Source organism: Pteronotus mesoamericanus, unplaced genomic scaffold, assembly GCF_021234165.1.
Source record: "Pteronotus mesoamericanus isolate MK-2021 breed Mesoamerican mustached bat unplaced genomic scaffold, CSHL_Meso_final contig_214, whole genome shotgun sequence".
NCBI classification, from domain to species: Eukaryota; Metazoa; Chordata; class Mammalia; order Chiroptera; family Mormoopidae; genus Pteronotus; species Pteronotus mesoamericanus.
Window position 1 is genome coordinate 5,048,352 of NW_026555089.1, and position 23,857 is coordinate 5,072,208.

General features: G+C 50.3%; 1 protein-coding gene across 1 annotated transcript; it reads right to left on the reverse strand.

Annotated features, from left to right (window-relative positions):
• Nucleotides 1–1,987: 1,987 nt before the first annotated feature.
• Nucleotides 1,988–23,653, reverse strand: POLA2 (DNA polymerase alpha 2, accessory subunit). The gene is made up of 18 exons (XM_054570612.1): nucleotides 23,539–23,653; nucleotides 20,487–20,611; nucleotides 19,907–19,998; nucleotides 19,664–19,721; nucleotides 18,352–18,458; nucleotides 16,059–16,252; nucleotides 15,326–15,414; nucleotides 13,902–14,057; nucleotides 13,306–13,368; nucleotides 12,642–12,684; nucleotides 9,416–9,540; nucleotides 8,799–8,837; nucleotides 8,092–8,165; nucleotides 4,757–4,865; nucleotides 4,266–4,372; nucleotides 3,550–3,609; nucleotides 3,180–3,306; nucleotides 1,988–2,397 (listed from the first exon to the last, which is right to left on the reverse strand). Exons 1-18 carry the CDS (start codon nucleotides 23,615–23,617, stop codon nucleotides 2,248–2,250), a joined length of 1,797 nt encoding a protein of 598 aa, XP_054426587.1. The 5' UTR covers nucleotides 23,618–23,653; the 3' UTR covers nucleotides 1,988–2,247.
• Between the last annotated feature and the right edge of the window lie 204 nt (nucleotides 23,654–23,857).

Here is a 23,857-nt window from a genome sequence, read left to right on the forward strand (position 1 = left end):
TTTTGTTTCCCCAGCAGCAACCCCCTGACACTTCTGGAAACAGCCTGAATCTTTACAGGCAGCCACGCAGGGTTAAGGAAAGGCAGCCTCAGGCTCCCCCACCAGAGTGAGGAAGGGCAGGGCTGGGCGCGGCTGGAACGTAGAGGCAGGAAGGCGAAACCTGGTGAGGGCTTCACCTTTGAGCTCCTGTCTCAAGGGCACAAGGCACTACCAGGACTGAGGAGCGTCTGCCCAGGATCTGAGGCAGGTGGCCCCGCAGGCGATGCCCAGCCCAGCCTCCTTGCTTTCTCCACCCTCCCAGCTCCGTCAGAGGTCCAATGCCCCAACCCAGGTGGGAGCAAAAGGGACGACGCGTCAGGAAACTGGTGATGACTGGTGGTGAGGAGGGGCCGTGGAAGTCAGCTGGCAGCTGCGGGGGACTGAGGTCGTGACCAGGGAACCGCCTGGGGGCAGAGGCGTGCCTCTGCCGGACCTATCTGTTCTCTGGCTTTGCACCCTGCTTTCTCTGTTTTAAATGCCTACTCTGGCCTTTCCCGATCATTTCCAAGGCACACGGTTTGTATCCAGGCAATGGCTCTCGATCCCACTCATTCCAGATGGGCTCCAGCTTTTTACCCTGCAGGGGGGCTGCCTGCACACGCCTCCCTCCAGGATGCAGCTCTTTCCTTCCCTTCTGCCATTCTCCCCCAACCCACCAGCCCTCTGGGGCCTCCTGTCTGTCAAGGGGACAGAGAGGTCTCTGGACCTTGCCAAGGAGGGACCAAGATGTTACCATTCCCAAAGCTTCTTGAGAAGCAACATGAAAATGGTTGCCAAGAGCTGTGGCTCCCCAAGAGCCACACATGGGCTCACGTGACAGGGCTCGGAGGCTTGTTTATCGTGGCTGAGGGCCTGTTGGTTAATCTTCCCAGGCAAGTTTCCCTAGGAGGGGAGGGGCGGGTGTTGAGCTGACACTGGGCTTCGTGGAAATACAAATGACATTCTTGAACTGGGGCAACTGTATCAGGTTGTGGAAGAGGGGCCCGGGTTCCAAAATTGCCACATCCGGAAGCGGACAAGTCATGTTCTTTAGACCACGCCTGGGTGCTTCACATGTGGGAAATCCTGGGAGGAGGGAAAATCAGCTCCCCAAGCTGGGGCTTGTCTCCAATTCTTGTCTTTAGAGGAGGCGCCTGGAAAACGAATGAAACACACAGCAGCTGCTTGTTTTCAAAGAGAGACCAGCTTAACCCAAGTCTGGTCAGATGTGTCGTCCATTCCACCGCTGGAGGTGGAAGGCAGAGGCTGGACACCGTTAGGTTGGTTACCTGTTTATCTCTCGCTTTAGCACCCAATGCCCCCTTGGCCTAGCAGCTGGCGGCGTCCTGTCTTGGCTTTGGCTCGTAGGGGGAACAGTCTGCCAGTTTAGGGCAGGAACCCATTCCATGTTTACCAGAGACAGCGTTTCCTCAGATGCCAGGACACCCAGGCACAAGGAATTGTAGGGAACCCTGGCAGGCCTGGCCTTGTCCACGTGTTCTGGGCTATAGGCAGGCGCTGCGCTGCTGTGCAGCTTGGCGGAGCCGGCACCGGGGATCCAGCACTGGCACAGCTCCACGAGGCTGCCCCCTCCAGATGGAGAGGTCAGGCTGGGACCGCCGCGTGCATGCGAGGGCCGCGCCGGGAGGGCCAGGCACTCGGCCAGCCACTCTCTCTGCAGCCCGGCTCCGAGGCCTGGGCCCAGCGCACCTCCTCATCAGCAGAGAGGCCACGGAGGCCTTGGGAGCAGCTTGGAAGGATCAGGGCTGGGGCTGGCCGGGAACTCAGTGTGACAGACACTCTGCTTTCTCTGGACATAGGTCAAGGAGGCAACATTCTTTGTTCACTACCAGGAAAAAGAAAGGGTGGGAGAAAGACTGCACTCAGAAGTTACACGCAGAATGTACTTTTATTTACCCAAAGTTGTTTCCGTGTGGGATTCACGGAGAAAATCAGAGCCGTCTTTCTTTTTCTGAGCCTGCTGCAGCCACAGCCTGTTCACTCTGGACTTTGCACATCGGAAACAAACATCCTCCCAGAGCAGCTCGCTCAGGGCTGGGGGCCAGCTGCACAAGCCTCCCCGGCCGGGCCCTCGCCGCGCCCCTCCTTCCCAGCTGGCTGCCTCCTCTCCTTCACCTTCCAAGGTTGGGATCTTGTCTGAGGGCTGCGCCTGGGCTCCTGGCAGCTACGAGGACACGCACAGGGGGGAGCAACAGAGTCCTGGAGTCCTCAGATCCTGACCACCTGGGCGGCGACACAAGGACTCCGCCTCCCCTCCCCGACGGCGGTCTGCCGCCTGAGGTAGAGTCGGCCGTAGGTGCCCCCCACCTGCCCTTTGGTGAGGCGCCCAGGGTTCACACAGACACAGCCGAGGATGTCCTGGGGAAGGAAGGGAGAAGACTGGGTTTGGAAAGGCCGCAACTAGCAAGACGGATGTGACAGATTTGGAATCGTCTAAGAGTTGGTTACCAAAGAGGGTTTTGTAAAATGGAAAGGAAGGCAACCAAACACATGTTAAGTCATATATGTTAACTTATTATTGGGAAACTCTTGAGTTCCTTTGGTGTCTCTGAAACAGAAGAAAGAAGGTGACTGGGCAGGCTGACAATCAGCTCCCAAACTTGGAGACACACCTGACGTGGCTATCGTTTTCACCATGAAAAAGTCTACCGCTTGAGGTTGAACTGGCTCTGGTTTGGCAAGAGGGGGACTGGTTGGGTGGAGTCCTGGGGAGGGACCCACTCCCCACGTGGGCAGAGCCTCAGTGGCAGAAATGGAAACCCTAAGGTGCCCTCCAAGTTCTCTGGGCTGAGGCTGCGTGGAGGTCAGATCAGAATTCAGGGGCGAGGGCAGGCAAGTGCCTCCGGGTCGCCCGGGCAGGGCCCCGCCTGAGAACCATTGCTTTAGGGCCATTCTTCTGGCTTCTGGGGCTCCCAGGCTGGGCAGACCGAGCACCAGGCTCTGGGGGGGAGAAGGGAGCAATGGGACATCATTTACTGAAACGTTTTACTAACAGGCTGTTCCCTAGTTTCTACTGCCTCCCCAAGACACGGGGCCGCCGTCTCCGTCAGCGGAGCCTGCCGAGTGGGTGCTGGTGGCCTAGCAGGGAAAGTCCAAGGCTGGCTCTGGCCTGTCTGGGAAAAAGCAGAGCTCAAACTTACCTTGATGAAGTATCTCAGCTCTGACGGGATTATGAAGACGTCTGGGGTGACAGGCAGCTGGGCATAGGCATAGAAATTCTCATAGTCAATGGCCATGTCTTCCTGGGGAGGGTACAGTGGGTAGTAGCTACAGAGACAGAAAGGAACAGTGAGCAGCTGCTGATTCAGGACCCCCCCTCCTCAACCGGTGGATCCCCTCTAGTCACTGGTTCCCATACTGTCACAGACTGTCTCTTCCTGTCCTGTTTGGGGGACAGAACACAGGCCCGTCATCACATGGCCTGGGGAAAGCGCGCACGAGCCCACCTCCCGGAGCTCCGTGACCCCAAGCACTCTCCGCGCGGTCAGCTGTTCCAGCAGGCGCACTCACCTCCTCTGCGTCAGGATGTGCCTGAGGATTCGGCTGAATCTGTCTGAAGTTCCAGAAGAACTGGGGAGGGCAGACAAACAAGAAATGGAGTGCAGGACCTTGATTTTCGGTTTCTATTTCTCTTTGGGGAAGCCTCGAGGATTTAATAAACTAGAGAGAGGCTACAAGGCCAAGGCACAGTGACAAGAGGGTCTCTCTGGGGAAGTTTAAAGACCCACTCACAAGTATTAACTCGGTCTGCTTCCACATGAGGAGGGGAGCAGGACGCTGGGTTCAGAAGGGGAAAAGTAGGAATCCTCTGTGATCAAAATGAGGGCAGCCAGCACGGGGCTGTGCAAGAGCACGCAGTCCGCACCAGTGCGAGGCGAGCGTGTAGCCGAGGTAACCGCTGCACCTCAAATCTCAGCCAACAAGCTCACACCCCTGCTCACACGACTCCGACACTACGCCGCACAGCTTTGGCTGCGTGTGATTCTCGGCAGAGCTACAGTTCACAGTTCATCCTCCACCAACAAGGACACCCACTCTGTTTAGGTCACAAACATGAGAGGGGAAGAAAAGCAGATGAACTTCCATGACTATAAATTAAATTAAATGCAGACAGATGGACATGGTCCTCTGGGGTCTCAAACACTGTGGAGACAAATGGTAACAGAAACAGGCTGCAGCCGCTCCCCTCACATGGCCAAAGGATGGGGCTGGAGGACGCGCCTCACCTGCTGATCTCCTCGGCACCCATGTGGAACAGCAGATCCGTGGACGTCAAGCCGAAGACCACGCCATTTACAGAGAGGCTGCAGGGATCGGACACGAACTGCACTCGCTGCAACAAGAAGGGGTTGAGAATTGCCAAGGGCCGGGAGCCTACTGGAAGGGAGGCCAAACCAATGTAGAGTAAGTTACAAGCACATTTGCCTGTTAAAAATAGTAGCTTAAGATTCAGCTCCTCTGGTCCAGGCGCGGGCCATCCCCGGCTGGGCGCATGCCAAAGGCAACAAAATCGATGCTTCTCTCTGGCATCAATGTTTTTCTCTCTCCCTTCCTCTCTCTTTAAAAGCAATAAAGAAATGTTCTTGGATGAAGATTAAAAAAAAAAAAGATTCATGCCCTGTGTGTGCCCAAAAAGGCATCTTCACCCTCCACTCCAGGGACAGAGCTGGGTCACGCGTGGCACATTCGATTCTGCAGGCTGAGGAGGCGCTGGTACCTTTTTGTCCTCTGGAGGTAGATCGGAGTAGCTGAAAGGTGGCTGTGGGTACACGGGCTCGTGGTGCACGTCTCTCAACGATGGGACAAAGATGAGGTGAGAGCCGGAGCTACTTCGTCAAAAAAAAATCAGCAAACGGGAGAAAAAGGAGTACAGGTGAGCGAGAGCAGCTAGACGACAGTAGAACATCAGTGCTTACGTAAGACTCAAATTCCAGGGGAGAACTGCAGAAATGAACTCTCCTATGAAAAGAGGTGCCACTTCCCACGGGACACTGAGGGAAGACAATGTGTGCTCATTCATGCACATCCATCTGGACCTGGAGCAGGTCACCAGGACGTACTTTCTTTTGGCTCTGCATGGTGAGATGGGACTGCTGTTTGGTAGAAGAGGAGAAGTGCCCTGGCTGGGTAGCTCAGTTGGTTAGAGTGTGGTCCCAATACGCCAAGGTTGCTGGTTTGATTCCCGGTCAGGGCACATATGAGAAGCAGCCAATGAATGCATCAATGAGTGGAACAACAAGCAAGAAATAACTTTTTAAAATTTTTTAAAAAGGAAAGGAAGAGAAGAAATTGGGATCTAGAAAATCTAGAAAGCATTACAGCCTGAGAGCCAGAGCTGAAGCCAAAGCCCTGCCTCCTCGCACCATGCGAACAGACGCAGCATAAAGGCGTTCCTGTCTCCAGCCAGGGCTGCCTGGGAGGAGCCCGGCACGCTAGTCGGACCTGGAGACTGCTTTCATGTTTGCAAGATCGAACTGCAGCCTCCTACTGACCAGACATGGGGTCTCAAATCTGACATGGAAGACAGAGACGGCTTCAGGGAGGTGGGGAGCCAGCCCCGCCCCTCTCACATAGGGCGTGATGCCCTCGGTTCTTGTTTCTCAGCAGACAGTCTTATAAGAGTGAAAGACATATTTAATAGCAACAGTAAAAGCATGGCTGGCAGATGCTTCCTTTGATGGAGGCAGAAGGGGAATCTCCAGGGTTACATCGTATAAGCGATGTAAAAACCTTTAACTCTGGGCGCCGACTGGGCACCCTCCCCGGCACACGAAGGAAGAAAGGAAGGAAGGCCGCTTCCCCAACGCCTGCAGCTGTGCGGGCAGAGGGGCCTATTAGAAAGCAAACAGGCATGAAGCGTGACTCCGGGGGCTTAGCTAAAACCCACCATAACTTTCACTGCCAGCTCTCTCCCCTCCTTAAAGCTTGTGGCCTTGCCAAACGTAGCTAATGTCCCTAGCTGCCTCTCATATAGGATAGAGGTGTTGGTGACTGTTGTCACATTAGTCACTTACTGGTCATGCCGGCTCATGTGAACTGAGATTTCTGCAGCAGAAAACCAGAATCTTGAGACCAAAGGACCTTTGCATACGTTCCAGTCCCCCTGACATTACAAAGTTCACTGTAATGATCCTTGTCTACAAATTCAGGTGCTGGAGCCTGGCAAACAGGTCAGGGGTGACCCGAGCGGCACAGGCTGCGCTCCAGATCCCCAGGGCTCAGTCTGTGATGAACATGAAGGGTCAGGTGGCCGCTGTATTTTATTTTTTAAATTTTTTAAAATTGATTTTACAGAGAGCGAGAGAGAGAGAAAATCAGTTTGTTTTTCCACTTCATTGGTTGATTCTTATATGTACCCCGACCGGGGATCAAACTCCAACGTTGGCATATCTGGGTGACAAGCTAACTGAGTTACCCGACCAGGGCCAGTTGGCCACTTTAAAAGATGGACTTGCTGTTTCGGTGTAGGCGCTGGGAGAGCAACAGTTAAGGAGGAAAGAGCTCTCTTGCTCAGGGTTGTAGACTGGCTGTAGGGGGAGGGATCCAAGAGAAAATTCCAGCTATGCTGAGTATTGCACAACTTCACACATCACGGTGGGAGGGACCTCAAACAGGCTCTGCGCCTGGGAGGGAGGAGGTGCTTCCTCACGGATTCTGGTTTTTACTGAGAAATCAGCATAATGCTCTGCACTTCTAACCTCTCAGCCATAAAAAGAAATTCCCCAAATGAGCGCCTTTTATATACAGCCTGGGGAAAGGTGGGGCGCTCCCCCAGCGCCCGGCACACACTGGCCGCAGATGAAAGTGCCTGGTGGTGCTGGGCGCTGCCCCGGGAGACAAAAGCTGGTCTGTTCTTTGTTTGCACCACCGCCGTCAATACCACATGGGGCGAGGAACCCAAACAGAACCCCATCTCACACTGCAAGCAGCCAGCCAGTGGTGGGGCACAGCCCCACAGCCCAGCCCGTCCCCAAGGAGACCTAATGGCTAACAACACGGGGGCATCAGCTTTTTTGGGTTTATCTCCTGAGCTCTCCAGGCCTGAGGAACTCTCAGGGTCACAACAGACCTGGCAGGCGAGAGGGAAGGCACTGCGTCATCCTCACCGGGGGCGGGAGGGAGGGGCAGCTCCAGCCGCAGCCTGTCACTGCCCGATTCAAGTCCCTGACTCTGGGTAATCTAGGGGCTGTCTTCCCCAGTCCGCAAGGCCTACAGACCATACTGGCCATACTGCCGGTACAGGGAGGTAGCATTCCAGCTAATCGACTCTGGGATCAGTTCTCACGGCCAAGGGGTGGAAGATTATACATCTTATTTAAAAAACCACCTTTGTTACAGACTTGTTTTTAAACGCTTAGCCTCAGGAATGTTTGTTTTTTATGAGTTCAGCTACAGGCAAGCAAATCCCCAGAGAAGATCCATCACCTACACGAATGTCTGTCAAAGCCTGGCACTGTAGTTGAAGGGACAGGAAGTGACACTCCCCAGAAGAGCCCCTTTTTTCCTCCATCAGAACTGCACATCTCTCTTATCACACCATGACCTTTCACAGATCCTTTCCCTTGGTCTGTGGCAGGGATTCAAGACCCCTGCCCTCCCTGAGTTTCTACTGCGGCTTTCTTGGGCCATTAACAACATCTCACAGAACGTGGAGAAGCAGTGACTCAGGGGAAGGACTTGGGCTCACCCAAACCAATCACACACACAATGAGATGTCTACGGCTCTCGGGATTTGTTGTGTAAGTCATCCAGCACTTCTCAGGACCATCCTGGGAATAGTCCCGTGGAATATGGGCACATGTGAACAGAAGTGAGAAAGGGAAGGAAGTACAGAGAGAGCAAAGGGAAGAGCAAAAGTCAAGTATGTTTATCTCAGTGTTTTATGAAGATGCCTCTTGACTCAGCGTCTGTGCACTTGAAGTTCAAGAGTTCTGTCTGAAGTTCAAAAGGATGAAAGACAGGAACCACCCCTCCTTTTGAATGGTTTCGGTTTTTTAGTGGGAAGCCCAGGAAGAACCTGGGCAGCTGGAGGCAGCAGTTTTGAATTCTGACCTTCGTGTGCCTTCAGTGATCGTTCGTAGGCACTGCTTGAAAACCTCTTCAAACGGACTCGTCAGTAGACAGTTCTGCAAGAAAAGGAGAAGATCAGGTGGGCAGACGCTTGGAGTTTATTCACCTGTTTAACATTAGATGACCCCTGAGAGATGAAGGGGATGCAAAGGACACATATCTCTCTTCAAGGAGCTGAGTCCAGTTGGGGACAAGAAAGATCAGGGAAGAGTGCATCCTTTCAAATATAAGCTGAGACACAAAGTAGGGATCATTTTGAAACCTCTTCTGTGGAAGGTAAAATATCCTGTGAATAAGGGCAGATATCCGGGGAAGGGCCACTCATGAATGCATCAAAAGACAGCAGGCTGCAGGCCACAGAGCTGAGCGGAGCCGCTGGTCAGGCGCTTCCTGGCGCAGCTCCGCGGCCCCCACACGGCTCCATCTGGGCCGGCGCTCTCGGGCCTTAGTGTCAGGCAGCGCAAAGGAACATCAGGGCTCGAGTGTTTGCATTTCCCTCCCTCAGCTTCCAAACGGCCCTGTAGTCCGGTGAAATGAAGCCCTCGAATTCCACATCTTTATTAAAAATGCCCTGTTATGGTGTCTTTCTACAGGGATGAGATGCAGGGTAACTCCAGGAGATGAAAATAACGGCGAGGACCCAACTGAATGGAAATACCCACTACCCTCCCCACACCCCCGTCACTCACCTCAACCTGTTCATGCTTAGCATCCAGGAAAGGGCCAAACTGCAGAAGAGGCGGAGGAGAGAAACAAAGGTACCAGATCAGAACCATGTGTGTCTGTGAGCGCCTTCACATAACCGCCGGTGTCCCGCCAAGGCTGCGTGAAGAGCCTGGGACAGTTAGCAGATGGGGCAGGGGCACCCAGCCAAGATCAGACAGAAGGCCACGGCCTGGTGCAGGGAGGCCGCCACGGCCCCATAACCAGCTGCACAGCCTCCTACAACACTGGGCTTTTCCCTAACTTTGTAAACGTGGCAAGGGAAATCTACGACCCTGCTAACAGGAGGACTTTGAGCTTAAAAAGAAAATAGTTCAGAGCTTGGAGTAATGAGACAAGCAAGAATCTGTAAAGGTAAAAGGGTGGAAAAACATTGGGCTTTTAGATTAAGTAGGGCCTGTAGATCATGTGTGCTGCTCCAAAGAGGTAGATGAAGAACTAAAAAATCTTATTTCTAAAAAAGGAGGAGAATCTGATATGCTTCCTAAGAATTTAGATCTGCACTGGACCTTTTTATAAAGGCAGCCCTCCGGCCTTCCCACTGGGGCCTCCCCAAGCGAAGCTGTCCCGGGGGGCCTCCTACCAGGATGCAGACGTCTGGCCGGTCATGGTTGATGATGGCAATCAGGTCGAGCAGGGGGTCATACGTGATGCTGTCAGATGTAGTGTACGGCCCACAGGCCACCAGGACCATGGTTTGCTCAAAATCTAACAGAAAAAATTGTAAGGTGTTGATTAGAAGATATTGCGATGGTGGGAGGACAGTTTGGGAGAAGCGCCACAGGGTCCAATGAACTGAGTCTCCTTATGTGCGCAGCTTGGAGACTCCAAGACGGGCAAGCCCCGCTCCCCCTCCTCACAGGGTCCTCCGCCGGCCGGTGCGCACGTAACTGGACCACGGGGCAGGCCCGCTCCTGGCAGCGCTCGGAGTGAGGGGAGGAGAGTGGCAGCCAGGAGAGACCTGCTTCTAACGTTCTCCCCCCTGATGTTTTTATTATGGTAAAATACATAAAACATGAAATTTACCATCTTAACCACTTAACATTTCAATACTGTTAATTCCTAATGTTCCGCAACCATCACCAGCACCCATCTCCACAACTCTTCGTCTTGTAGAACTGAAACTGTCCCCAGTAGACACTAACTCCCCCTCCCCCAGCCCCCCACCATTCCACAGTCAGTCTCTACGAGTGTGACTACTCTTAAGTACGTCACGTGAGTGGGATCACAGTGTTTGTGTTCTTGTGGCTGGCTTATTTCACTTTGTTTAATCTTGTAAGTAGAATTTTCTGGAATAGGGGCAAGGCAGGGTCCTGGGGGGCTATGACTAGCGCGCGCCCGGCGTGAGGGGATCTCCAGCGGTCCCTGTGGCTGGAGAACATGGTATACTGAGGGGTCCAGAGACGGCTGGGCGCGAGGCTTGAAACGCGGCTGCTGCTCTGTGATGGGGGCAGGGCTTGTTGCGCTTTGGCCCCATCATGCGCCGCCCTTTTCCTCTCAGCGTCTGCTCTCCCGTTGGAGAACCAGCCCTCTCCTCCATGAGCAGTCTTGGGGGCTATAAATGAGGTGCACTGTCCTCCCCAGCCTAGGGACAGGCACGTGACCCAGTTTCAGCCATTCTTACTCTCCTTCCAGGATCTGGAATATCAAGGTGAATTGTCCAAGGACAGAAAAAAGGTTGGAGCTGACCTGTTCCAGCAGCGGTGACCCCATAGGACAGCTGGAGAATTCCTGCTCCCTGGCCACCTTGAGCTGCGAGCTCCTTACCCTGATTCTAAGCCTGATGTCCAGCCGCCTGACTAGTCTGTGCACTGTCTGGACTTCCTCTCACAAATTCTCTTTTTTCTTAAGGTAGCCTGACCCAGTTTCTGTTTTACAACAACAAAATCCAAAGATTCCTGTCTTTTTTTTTAAATCCTCACCCAAGGACATTTTTTTCATTGCTTTTAGAGAGAGGAAGGGAGAAAGAGAAACTTCGATGTGAGAGATACCCATTGGTTGCCCTCCGTATGCACCTGGATCGGGGATCAAACATGCAACCTTTTGAATACAGGACAATACTCCAACCAACTGAGCCACAGTGGCCAAAGATCCCTGACTTCTTAACACGCGGTTGTACTCCTTTCCCATGGCTGCTGCAACAAACTACCAGCAACTTAGTGACTTAAAACGACACACATCACAGCGCTGGCAGGGCTGGGTTTCTCCTGGAGGTCTGAGGGCAGAACCTGTTTCCTTGCCTTTTCTAGCTCCCAGGGGCCGCCTGCACTCCTGGGTTCAGGGCCCCCCTTCTGTCTTCAAAGCAGTGGCCTGAATTCCCAGTCTGAAGCTGAGCCTCTTGCCCTCCCTCTCATAAGGGCCTCCCTCGATAACCCAGGATAGCCGCTCAAGACCCTTAATTTAATCACCTGCAAAGTCCCTTTTACCCTATAAAATAACTAATTCACAGGTTCCAGGGATGAGGGGTGGGGGTGGGAGAACTACCAGGGTGCTAATGCCATGACTGAGACAGAGAATTCAAGGGGAAGTGTAAGTTTCATACAGGGCAGGGGGCAAAGTTAAATTTGGTTCCGAGGTGCCTGCTGGGGACATATACCCAGGGTAACTAGCAAGTGCCAGGAGGGCCAGGCCAGTGGCTTTGTCTCCATGAGGGCCTCGCTCGAGACCTGCTCTCAAAACATGTCAACAACACATCCAGCTGCTTCCAAAGGCTTCCCTGGCACACAGCTCAGGCTCTAGACATCTCAGCCACGTCCATTTCTTTTCATCCTCTGAAGCTGATCTAACGCCACTGTGCTCCCCATACCGCCATAAACACACATTTTCTGACAGAGCGCACAGCCTCCTCAGTCCCTAGAGTCCACCTGCCCTTCAGGTCGTCTCCGAGAATGACTCACAAACCACTCCCGTGCACAGGGTGCTGGCCATCTCACTGCGAATCCTCAGCGGTCTGCTTGCCCGACAAAATGGCAAATTTTTTAGGATATTTTGCAGCAAAGTTGGTTAACGTTTTTTTGTCCTTTCCCATTTAGTTTAGTTACCAAATAACTCTAGGCTTTCTTAGAAATTCATCTCATTTTTTTAAAAAAAAGATTTTTATTTACTTATTTTCAGAGGGAGGGGAAGGGAGAAAGAGAGAAACATCAATGTGCAAGGGAAATACCATTTGGTTGCCTCTCGCATGCCCCCGACTGGGGACTGGGCCCACAACTCAGACATGTGCCCTGGCAAGGAATCAAACCAGTGACCTTTTGGTTTATAGGCCGGCACTCAATCCACTGAGCCACACCAGCCAGGGCTCACCTGACTTTTTTAATAAACTTTTTATTTTGGAATAACTTGAGAATCGTAGGAAAGTTGCAAAGATAGGAGAGTTGCTCTATGTGCATGTTTTACCCAGTGTCCCCTAAGGGTGGCGTCTTTCCTACATTTGTCAGAATGAAGGCGTTAATGCTGATGTACCGCTGGTATCGACCCCGGACTTCCTGTGCGCGTCACCCATTTTTCCACTAATGGCCCTTCCCTCCTCCAGAACCTAATCCAGGAAACCTTATCGCATTTACAGAAGTTCTTTTAAATTGCTCCTAAATCTCCTTTTTCAAAGTGACCTTCAAACACCCACCACCACCGGAGGGGAACGATGCACCTCCCACCCTCAGAGCGCAGGACCCAGCCTGCCGCACGCTGCGCCCTCAGGGCCTCGCGGTGCTCCCAGGGCTCCTGTGCTTCCTCGGGGCCTGGGGAGCTGCCCTCTGGGCCTTGCCCTCCACCCTCACTGTTGGCGCGACAGCGTTTAACCCACAACTTACCTCCATCCTCTTCGGTGGGCTGATAAAACGGAAGCGGCACACCCTTAAAGACAAGAGAGGAGCGAATCTGAGGTCTTGCCCCAGGTATTGCAGTTGGTAAGGAAAGGGGTGGGCACTGAACAGGGGCGTGATGGTGGCAGGTGTCCTGCTCCTTGGAGCTAAAAGCTCACAGAGCTGATGGTACCCGCCACTTTTCTACATTTCTATATTTTGTGGCTCAGGGCCACAAAGAAACCCAGAAAATGGGAAGTCACAGCAAAACTCATAAAACACTCAGCACAAAGCGAGAGCAAAATGTCAGCACCTTTAGTAAGGAGGGGAGGGCAGGGACAGGTGACTATGGCCTGTGGGCCAACCCCGGCGGCCAGCTATTTCTGTTAGTAAAGGTTTGCTGGCGCGCAGACGCGCTCATGGTTACAAGGTACCTATGGCTGCGGTTGTGTGACACTGGTGAAGCTGACATGGCGACAGAGACCAAGTGGCCCACAAAGTCACTCTCTGGCCCTTTATGGAAACAGTTTGCTAACCCCTGGTCTAGAGGCAGGTTCTTGTTCTGGAGGTAGAGGACTAAGAAGCAAATAAACAGGCCCTCACAAAGGGCAGACTAGACTGCTCATCTGTGCCTGGAGCAGGCCAGGAGGGAGGGCGGGGAGCGCTGCGATACCTCGTAGAGTTTAGTGGCAACAAATTTTCTACCAGTGGTGTTGATTCCTTCCATAATTACAACCTGAAAGACAAGAAGCAAAACAGGAATGCAAAACAGGGGAGATAAACTGGGAGGTCAGGAGTCAATTACTTCGACACAATTAAAAGTCCGGCTACTTTCGTTTTGTAATGGTGAACCTGGGAGTGTTTTTCTAGAAAACAGATTAAGGGGGTTGTAGTAGTAACCATAATTATGCTTTTCCACAGATGACCTAATTCTGACAGCAATCCCATGAGGTAAGAATCAATATTCCCATTTTACAGACGAGGACAGTCTGGCTTCGAGGTTAACGACCACGACCACGATCACACACCCTGTGGGGTGGGGCTGGGATGTGAGCCTGCGCAGCCGGACTCCAGAGCTGAGGTCGGAGCACACAAGGGAAAACCGGAATCCCTACACCGGTGCCCGCTCTCGGGACTGTGCTCCTACCACATCTCACGGCAGCGGAGGGCGAAATCAAGGGGCAGCAGGCCAGCGATGAAATGCTTATTCCTGGAGAACAGCCCACCACACATACGACAGGACACAGAGCGCGCCCGCACCCGTCTCACCTGTCCGGGAAACAGAGAGTACTCTGTCAGCTCAGATAAATCCACTGGAACCCGGGCGCCAGAGGAATGCTCCCGGTCTCCCTCCAGAATCACCGACTTGTTGTTCAGCTTCCCATTGCTATCGCAGCCAATCTGACCCAGCAGAGTGATGGGCTCCTACCAAAGGGAGGTTGCAACGAAAGAATGACAGTCTTTGGGGCAGAGGCTCAAAGTCTGAAGTCAGCGGGCTGACCAGCGAGGCAAACCCCAAAGAGCAGTAAACGTTATTTTCGCGGGGTGTCACTCGGACCCTGAGGGGCTCAGCATCCTCGTTCACATCAGGGGCGTTAGCACTCTTACAGGGCCCCTGGTCTGCCCGCCCAGTGCTGGAGCCCCTCTGAGAGGTCACCTTAAGCTCGAGCATCTCCAGTGACGGGGGGACTTGCCCCCACGCCCCCACAACGCAGCCTGCTGTATCTCTGAATAGCTGTAATTGTTAATAACAGCTCACATTTATTGAGCTTACTAAATACCAGACACTGTTCTAAAGGCTTATGTGTATTAATTCATTTAGTCCTCACAGCAACTGTGAGGTGGATACTATTCCTGTACCCCCTTTACAGACGAGAAAAATGAGCCACTGAGACACTAGATGATTTAGTCAAGGTCAAATAGTGGGTGAAGCCTGGGTTTAATGCCCAGAAGTTTCGCTCTAGAGCCATATCCTTAACCACGCACTGTGCTGCCCCTTAACCGGAAGTTCTTCATTAAATTGAGCTGAAATGGCTCTTCCTGTGGCTTCCTCTCTCCTGTTCCCACTCCTTGGGACAAACTGAGGAAGTCTCATCTCTTCCCACAAGACCATGCATCCTTGCCACCCTCCACTACTTCCCCTCCGTCTCTCCAAAACTTCCTCGTATCACACGGTTTTGCATTATCTTCCCCAACTAGTCATTCTTCTCTGAATGAAAACCTATGGCAGGAGTAACTTAAAAAGTCTTCTAGAACACAGCTCCCCTTAGATTAAAAAACGTTCTAGAGAGAAAGCCCTGGCACCTATGCCAGATTAAATCACGCAGTAGGTACCACAAGCAGCAGGTGGTTCGTAGCAGAGACCAAGCAAGGAACAGAGCGTGAGCCACCGTTTCTGGAACCCCTTTCCTTGCTGCTGTCCTCACGCTCTGATGCTAGATGGAACGCCTACAGCCGTCCACCTCTGCTATGTTGTGACTCAAACCCAAGTGCAAAGACAATGACTGTGTCTGGTCACAAAGCCAGATAGCATTTCTAAGTCTTTCTTCAAAAGGGCCCATTTTAGCAAATCCAACCAGGACAGGTATTCTAACTAGGAAGCAGAGAGGTGAAAAGGGAAGCAAGAGGGTGCCTTTTACCTTGGATTGAAAAGTACAGTATTAATTAGGAAGGACTATTAGAACAACTCTTACTTGTGCTGGAACTAGAACAGGAGTGAAAGCCTCAATCTTGTAATGCTCCTTGAGTTCACTGCCAAGTTCTTCTATCTTACAGGTCAAAACTGAAATCCCAGAGGAGAAAAAGCGTTGTGTTTAAGACATTGCACTTGCCAAGAACAGAAAGAAAATACAACACATTGTTAAACATTAAAGCCAGTCATTTTACAGAGGCAGGAAGGGTGCTTAGGGGATCCAGCCAGTTCACTTTCTAAAGCCCCAGCCAGTTTCCTGATACTTGTCTGCTGGATCTGGCCTTCCACTGGCCCGGGGATCATGCGGCACAGTCCCAAAGAGTCAGCATGGATCCCCAACCCCCAGCCTTCCTCTTCCTCCGGTCATCAGTGAGTGTTAGGGCAAGTCAAGGTCACCCTAGACAGTCTTCCATTCTTCACGAGAAGCCATAAATGCTTCTGCTTTCTTTAATACTTTCATTGGCTTCCTTTACACAGTTCAAGTGATTGGTACAGGGAAATGGTTACGTGCTTTTCCTTGAGCACATTTCTTTAGCAAAGGGAAGCCACTTGGGAGAATGATCGACAGTATCACGTCCCTCCACTCCTAGGGACACCCAGAGGACATCTACCAACTTATACATTCAAAGGCAACGTTGGAACTTGTTCTGCAGCCCAGCTGAAGTTTTGCTACTTACTCTAGGCCCTTCCCAGTGGTTTTACATCCTCCAGAATTTAAAAGGGGAAACAATCACCTTCTCGGATGTCTGGAAGCTTCTGAAACATGAATTTGTAGCTCCCGGTTAGGGATTCTGGACTCCCCAAGACCCTCAGGCTGGTGACACCGGCCCCTCCTCTCCCGGACCAAGACACTCCCAGTGCTGTGCCGAAGGAGGCAACCACTTCTCCTCGGTTACTTCTCGAGTTGTATTTCTGAGAGGGAGTAGCACTAATTGGGAGCAAAAGAGATTAACATTTTACTGAGTTCACATATAAAGGGAGAGGGGAGTAAAATGAGGTTAACTTTTGGAAATGGGAATTGGTGAAAGGTCAAGCTAGCCTCACATTTTACAAATCTAATCAGCTTAATGGGGTTGGACATACCCAGACCTTTAAGGAATTTCAGGAATGAGGGGTTGAGGAATACCAGGTTAAGCAATACTAAACGTGTTCAGTGAAGTTTAGAGACAAAGACGTATTTTAAAAGGTCGTTCTCCTGGCTTAAAACTAAACAAAGCAAAACAAAACCCAAACTCTAGACTGATTAAAAAGCAAGCCTAGAGTACCATTTTCTTTTAACATTCAGCATTTATTAGAACATCTTCAGAGCCTAGAACTTGAGACAAGCCAAAAGTTGCGGTGTGTGTATGTAACACCTCACAATATAGTTCAAGGTAGAAAGAACAGCAAAAGGCAGTTCAGTGAAATGAATCAACTGTCGCCAGTCTCCACGGAGGTGGAGATGTAATGAATCTGGTCAGCTGGCGAACAAACATTCCCATTCTCCAAGGCTCAACTGACAGTTCTCAAATTTCCCTTCCCCGGCTGGTAAATTACACCTCCAAGAACACTCAGACTTTGCTATCTGCTTAGATGACAATGAGGTCTTCTAATCCTCTGGTTGTGAGCATAGCTTACGGGGGGGGGGGGGGTCCATTTTAAACAGGCTCCGCCCAATGCACCGAGACTTGGCCACGCCGGCTGCACGTGGGCCCCACTGTGACTGCTGCCATCATCCCTCCTCTCCCCAGCGAAACTACAGAAAATGGCTCAATTAATTAGCTCTATCCCCAGGGCTGCCTCTACCTGAATAACTTAAAAGTTACTTCCATAAATTACAGAACCAGTCTCTGATGTTGACTTTATTAGCGTGCATTTAAAAATGATTAGGCAGTGGATCCCTGCCTTCTCCAAGCCCCTCCCTGCAAAGCTCCGTGGGACGTCCGTGAGAGCCGGCCCTTTAGGGCGGCGAGACGCCGCTGAGAGGTCAGCTGCATGGAGGACTGCAGGTTTCCAAGGACTGCTTGTTCCCAGAATACAGCTGTTGTGGTAGTGCCGGCCCACCCACGAGAACCATCTCCATATGCCAAGTTTCAGAGACACTCTTGTAAGTCTAGAAAGTTCGCTTCTAAAATGTTTGAGAACTCCCCAAAGCAGGAGTGGACCACACAAAAATCAATTTGTCCTTCATAATCCAATGACTGCTCATCCTGAATGACTGCTACTGCCTCCTTTCTAAAGTGATGGAGCTGAGGAATCCTAAGTTCTGCCTTGTCAAGAAGAAGTGATCCGAAATTGAGGCGGTGGCCCCTGGCTGTCAGCACTCCCCAAGGCGGTGGGAATTGCTGTCCCGCGGCCTCATCCTGACATGGCAGCACCTGAAAACCTTCCTTCCACGCCACACAGCCCTCACCGATGGAATTCCCTAATATGAGAGGCGTCAACTACAGATTTCAAAAAAATCACACATGATCTCTGTGGAATCAGGTGCAGAAATGGCAGCAGGGACAAAATACCAATTAAGTCAGCGTAGATTCACAGCGACAAAAAAACTCTCAGAAACTAGCTGTAACCTGAAGCGGAACAATAAACAGGTTATGTAACATTATGAACAAAGACACGTGCTTTTCTTTTTAAAAAATAACTACTTTAGATTGTAAGAAGAAAAAAACAAAAGAAACCTAACAACACACAAACTAACAAGCAGGTGAAAGGCCATTTGCCTGTGCTGGCAGGACTGGGAGGGCTCTCAGCCTTCTGAATAGCCAGGTTGTTTCCAGTACGAGATATCAGTTCCTGATCTAGGAAACAAGCCCCAGAAAAGTGGGTGGAAAGTGAGTTTCCTTAATTACTGTAAGAAACAGTAATTTTCCACACAGGAAGAGAATGGAGGGAGGGCAGAGAGCAACAGGCCTTCCAGCCAGTTCACGGCAGAGGTGTCCGTCCACCACCACTTAATAAGTCACTCTGTAGAGGCCGCCCCACCAGATAACCAGAGAAAAGGGAGGGCCAGCCAGCTTTTGGCAGCTGCCTTAATTCTGATCGTACCTTGGCGAGAAACTTGACGGTGAGAGAAGATGATGGGGGCTGCGAGTAGACACCCTCCTTTTTGTTAGGGGCGTTTCTGGGGTGGTGACAGCTCGCTTCTGAGGACCCTAGAAACAAAACAAAAAACAAAACCCCAATCTCTCTAGACCCAAGTCACTAATTAAGTGCACAGTCCCTTCGGAAGAAGGGGAGGGCGCCCAAATGCAGGCTGCAGGCAGGGCTGGCTCTGGAGGTCGCATGTGCCGAGAGCAATCCCGTTAGAAATCTTCAGCAACTGTAACCCAGCACCTGCCAGAATACTGTCCCCATGTTGAATTATGAAAAAGTGCCAACATTTCCCAAAAAGGACTGCCAAGAGGTGGATCTGTCCTGTCAAATCATTCATGTGTTCACTTTCTTTCCCCACCTCTCTCTGCTTTAGAACATGCATGAGTTTAACAACCCATGGGTTTTCACCTGTGTGGACACATTTTCCTGAGAAGGGATGGGACCATATTACTTCTTATTTTGGCAAAGTCAAGCACACATTTTCAAAATCAGAGAAGGGAATGATTCAAGGCAGATAACACGGCTGAGCTCATACTTGGAGAGGACTTAGCAAACACGTCATTGATGGTCATTTTTTTGGTTTTTGCTTATCAACAAGAATCCAAAGATATGCCCAGAATAGAGGATGAAACCCACAGTCCAGAGACCTACCGCTCCTCAAAGAGTAACATAACTGACCAAAAGAGCTAAGGCAAATCCCTGCCCAGACTGCAACCAGAGGCCAGCGAGTCTGGGGAGGCGCTCTCGGCCCGTGAGCTCCTCCTGGCTGCGTATCTGAGTCCTGCCACCAAAGCTGCCTACAGTGACGACTGCGAGGCAGCCACAAGAGAACAGATTCAAAACCGTCACTAAGGAGCTGGCATGGAAACTGGACTTAAAAGGACTCTTATTCTACCATGCTACACAATGAACATTTTAAATATTTCTTTCTAGTATTTAAATATTTTTTCAATTAAAAATACAAACTCTAATAGTTACAATCTTAGTTTAAATATAAACCTTTTTTAAGTACTATGTATATTAATTTTTTTCCATGTTAATTACAAGCATGTTCCCACAATACCACAATCTTTATCCTTTTAGGTAGCTGTGTTGATTGAATTGAAATATAATGATTTACATAATGACTTCTCTATTGCTGGATGTATGAGCTGCTTGTAATTTGAGGTGATAATAAATTATGTTGAGATGCACATGTCCATGCTATATAGAGTTTTATATAACACTACTTGTAGAATGCAATTTCCAAACACTGTGAACTCACCTTAGAGGGTGTGGTATAAGAGTTCAAGAGGGTCTCCTCTTCTTCTTCTACTTCAATTCTAACAACATTGTTTAAGAAAAGTAATAATAAACCTCCACTCAGAATCTAAGGCAAGGGTTGATTAAATAGAAGTCCAAATAGTAAGTCCTTTTTATTTTTGTTTTCAATTACACACGCAACTATAAACAAACTATAAAATAGAATATGTGGCTTGAGGTCAAGACCTTCAGCAGAAAAGGATACAGCTCTTGTATGGAAACAATGTCTCTGGCTCCCGCATGCCCACTGTCCTTGGGGGCGTTGTGATGGACTTTGGTCAATCTTTTGCTCAGAAACTAGGGAAAAAAAGATAATGACTATATTATTCCAAGGTCAAATATTAGAGGAAGCATTTTCCAGTCACATGATAATAACAGGCTTTCGAAATATAATGAAAGATATAAAACTCCTCAAAGTAAGAATTAAGAAGGAGCGCATAATCAACTAAATATAAAGACTTATTCTGTGATTGTTTCTCTACGACACATAGTGATTCAAATAGTAACACCAATTACTTTTTGAAGATCTACCACCAGTGGGGCGTAGTCTTGGGTAACTTATGTCCATTTTCATGTAATTCTTACAACGACCCGAAAAAGTATGGATTGTTAGAAACACTGACAGAAGAGGGAGCCAAGGCTCAGGTAGTTTGTCCCAGCTCACATTGGGACTGGGAGCCAGTTTGGATTCCAAAGTTCACACTCTTTTCAATGTATCATACTGCCTCCCCTACAGAGCAGATATGGAAAATTACACGATGAATTTCCTCACATTGTGTTCTTACCTCATGCTCAAAAGAGGCCAGGATCTCTGAGGTAAGGCAATTTTTCTGTGTCCTGGTGCAGAAGGCTATGAGCTCGCTTACTATTCCCTCCTCATTCTGTCCATACAGTACACACAGCTCTACCACTGTGGAGGGAAAATCGGACAAGTGAGAAATAAACTATTTCTTGCAGATTTAACCTTGAAAAGAGAAAATAATCTCCTATTTATTCAGTCCACAATTATTCAGCACCTACTAGTGCCAGGCACTGTTCTAGGCATGAGAATACAGCAGTGAGCCAAAACAGAGAAGAATCCTTATCTTCATGAAGCTTACTGTTGGCAGGCGACAGAAAACAAATAAGTGAAATAGGTAGTGTATCAGATGGTGAGATGTGCTATGTAGAAAAGTAAAGCCAGGAGAGAAATCAGGGAGCTGGGGAAGGACTTAGCAACTTTAAATACACGGATGAGGGAAGGCTTCATCGAGAAGACTTTTGAGTAAAGACCTGAAGGAAGTGAAGGAATGAGTCACACAGTGTTTAAGGGAAGAGATTTCAGGCAAAAATCCAGAGATCAGCAAGGCCATGGGGGCTGGACGCAGTGAGGGAGGAGACATGGCTGGCCAACGCAATTACCTTGGGTAGCACCCTGAGCAAGCTGGGCAACCTAGAGGGTGGGGACAGAACAGCGGCACGATCTGACTTCCACTGACTGAACGGGGCAAGGGCAGAATCAGGGGAGCCAATGAAAAGAACCATGGTAACACCCAGGTGAGAGATGATGGTGTCTTGATTCAAGGTGGTGGCAGTGAAGGTGGCCAGAAGCGGTGGGAGTCCGGACAGGATATGCACTAAAGGTAAAGCCAGTGGGACTTTGGGACTCGACGTGAGGTCTGAAGAAAGGAGATTATGCCGTTCTTAGCCTGAGCACCTGGAAGGATACAGTCACTATTTGGTTTGTTTCTCTTGTTTTTTTTGCTTAAAAATTTTTAAAAACTGATTTTCTTGATATTTTCTTGGGCGCAGTCACTATTAACAGGTGGGGAAGCCAGCTGCAGGAACTACTTCGAGGAGAGGGAAGGGATACCAGGAACTCAGTTTTAGAAATGTAGAGTTTGAGGTGCCAACTAGACAGCCAATTGGAGACGTCGAGTAGGCAGTAGGCCAGACCAGCGTGCAGTTCAGGCAAGATGTCTGGGCTAAGACATAAAGTTGGGACTCATCAGAAACACAGGGATCTAAAGCCATGAGACCGGGTAAGATCACCAAGCCAGAGTGTCCCGAGGCTCAGGACAGGAGGGGGATGAATCTGCAGAGCCTGAGAAGTGGTGACAAGCAAGGCGGGAGAACAGCCCGTAGTGTCCGGGAGGCTAAGAGAAAACCCTGTTTTAAAGACACAATGAACTGTCAAATGTTGCTGATAATTCAATGATGAGGACGGGAGAGTCACCACTGAATAGCCAGATGAATGTCACCGATGGCCTTGAGAGAAGCAGCTTCCGTGCAGCGGTGGAGATGACAAAGCTGACGCTACGGAGAGAGACAGTGAAGACAGCAAGTGCGGGCAACCCTTTTGAGGACACTTGCTGTCATTGGGAAGGAAAGATCTGAAGTGGGAAGTGGAGTCAACAGATTTTTTTGAAGGTGGTAGTAAGAGCCACATCTCTATGCTACTGGGAAAAATCTTGTTAGAGAGAAAAATACAAAATATGTAAGAGGAGAGAACTACTGGAGTGAGGTCCTTAAGAAGGTGAGAAAGAATGGGATTTAGGACTCAAGTGGCTTTTGCTAAGAATATGGAGAATTTATTCATTGTAATAGAAGGAGGGCAAGGTTTACAGCACAGACATGGGTAGGCATGAAGGAGTGATGGTAGTAGTTTACAGAAGTTTTCTTCTAGCCTCTATTTTTTTCAGCAAAACAAAGTAAATTCAGCAGCTGAGAGTGGGAAGAAAGATGCTAAATGAGAAGGCGGAAAACAGTCGCCTAGAAGACTCAGAATGAACAGACCAGGAAAACATGGTATGGCTGTCAGGCACTGTTAAAGTCCCACTGAGGTTAGCGATTATAAACTCGCAGTCCACAATTCCAGCACCACTGCCAACGCCGTCCCGCGTGAGACGGAAGCACCTTGGGCTGAAGCCTTTACAAATTTGGTTCACACACTCATTTCTCTTGTTTTGACTTCGACCTCATCTAATAAATGTCTGACTATCACTGGGTTTCTCATGTAAGCCTCCTTTTAGGAAGAGAATGCACTGGGCATAAGAACCTGGAGTGTTCTGGTCTCTCATGAGAAATTAACACGTTAATATTTTTAAAAGTTCCCAGTGCTGATGAAAGGTTAAGGCAGGTGCACATTCATGCTGTTTCTTAAACTGCGAACTCTGCGTCTCCCCAGACTTTGCTGCACCAAGTCCTTCCACCGCCCCAGAGCCTGGCCGACGCAATGGACCAACACGATGGAGCTCTTAGGGGAAGGAGGCTGGGTTCACAGACCAGCTCAGGCCATTAGGTCTCCTTGTCTGCTTCTCCATCTGTAATCAGATGACAAACTCCCTCAAGTCCCTCCCAAAGCTAAAATTCAATTTTGGGAACCCACCCCCAGGAACTCATATTTGCACAGACTACCCACAGCTTTGATGAGATGTGATGGATCAGCAGGACTTTAAGGTGTTGGCTGGAAAGAGAGGATCCAGGGATGAAATACTGCGTTTCAAAAGCCCCACACGTCTAGCTTTGCTGTAGAGGCTTGAAGCATTTCCAAACTCGGACACGCCCCCAGAGCCTATTTTGTGTGAACCTGGCACGCCCCAATCCCGCCTTTCTGACACTGCGTTGACTTAAAGTCCTACTTCATATTCTTATTTCTGAGGTGGGGTCTAAGCAGTACTCTGTGACATTTGATAACCCAAATCTCAAAACTCAGTTTGATTCATCTCACACTCGCCCAGGCGTCTGATCTAGGGGTGGGCAAACCTGGAAGCGCTCCCCTTTAGGTTCTAGGCGACTGGGAACACCGAGCCGCGCGTGGACCTCGGCCAGGGTCCGGGGAGGGAGTGAGGGACTCACATTTCTCAGTCAGAGACTCCTCGCAGTTTAGGCCGAAGATCTCCAACTCCTCTGCCAGCTGCTGGGCGGACACGGTCATGGTGACGCAGGAGGCGGGGCGGGTCCACCCTGCTCCGACCCGAGTCCCAGTAACCCACCGGCGCGGAGATCGATTAGCAGGACGGGGTCCCGCTGATCCTTTTCGCCCTCGGGGGGGACCGAGACCGAAGGTGAGCAAATAGCTCTAAACCTCGGCCGGTGAGAAGATCCGAGCTGTCAGTCACGGAGAAACACTTTTGTTTTTTTAAAGTGGAGGAAGCCGCCAAACGCCCGAAGGAAT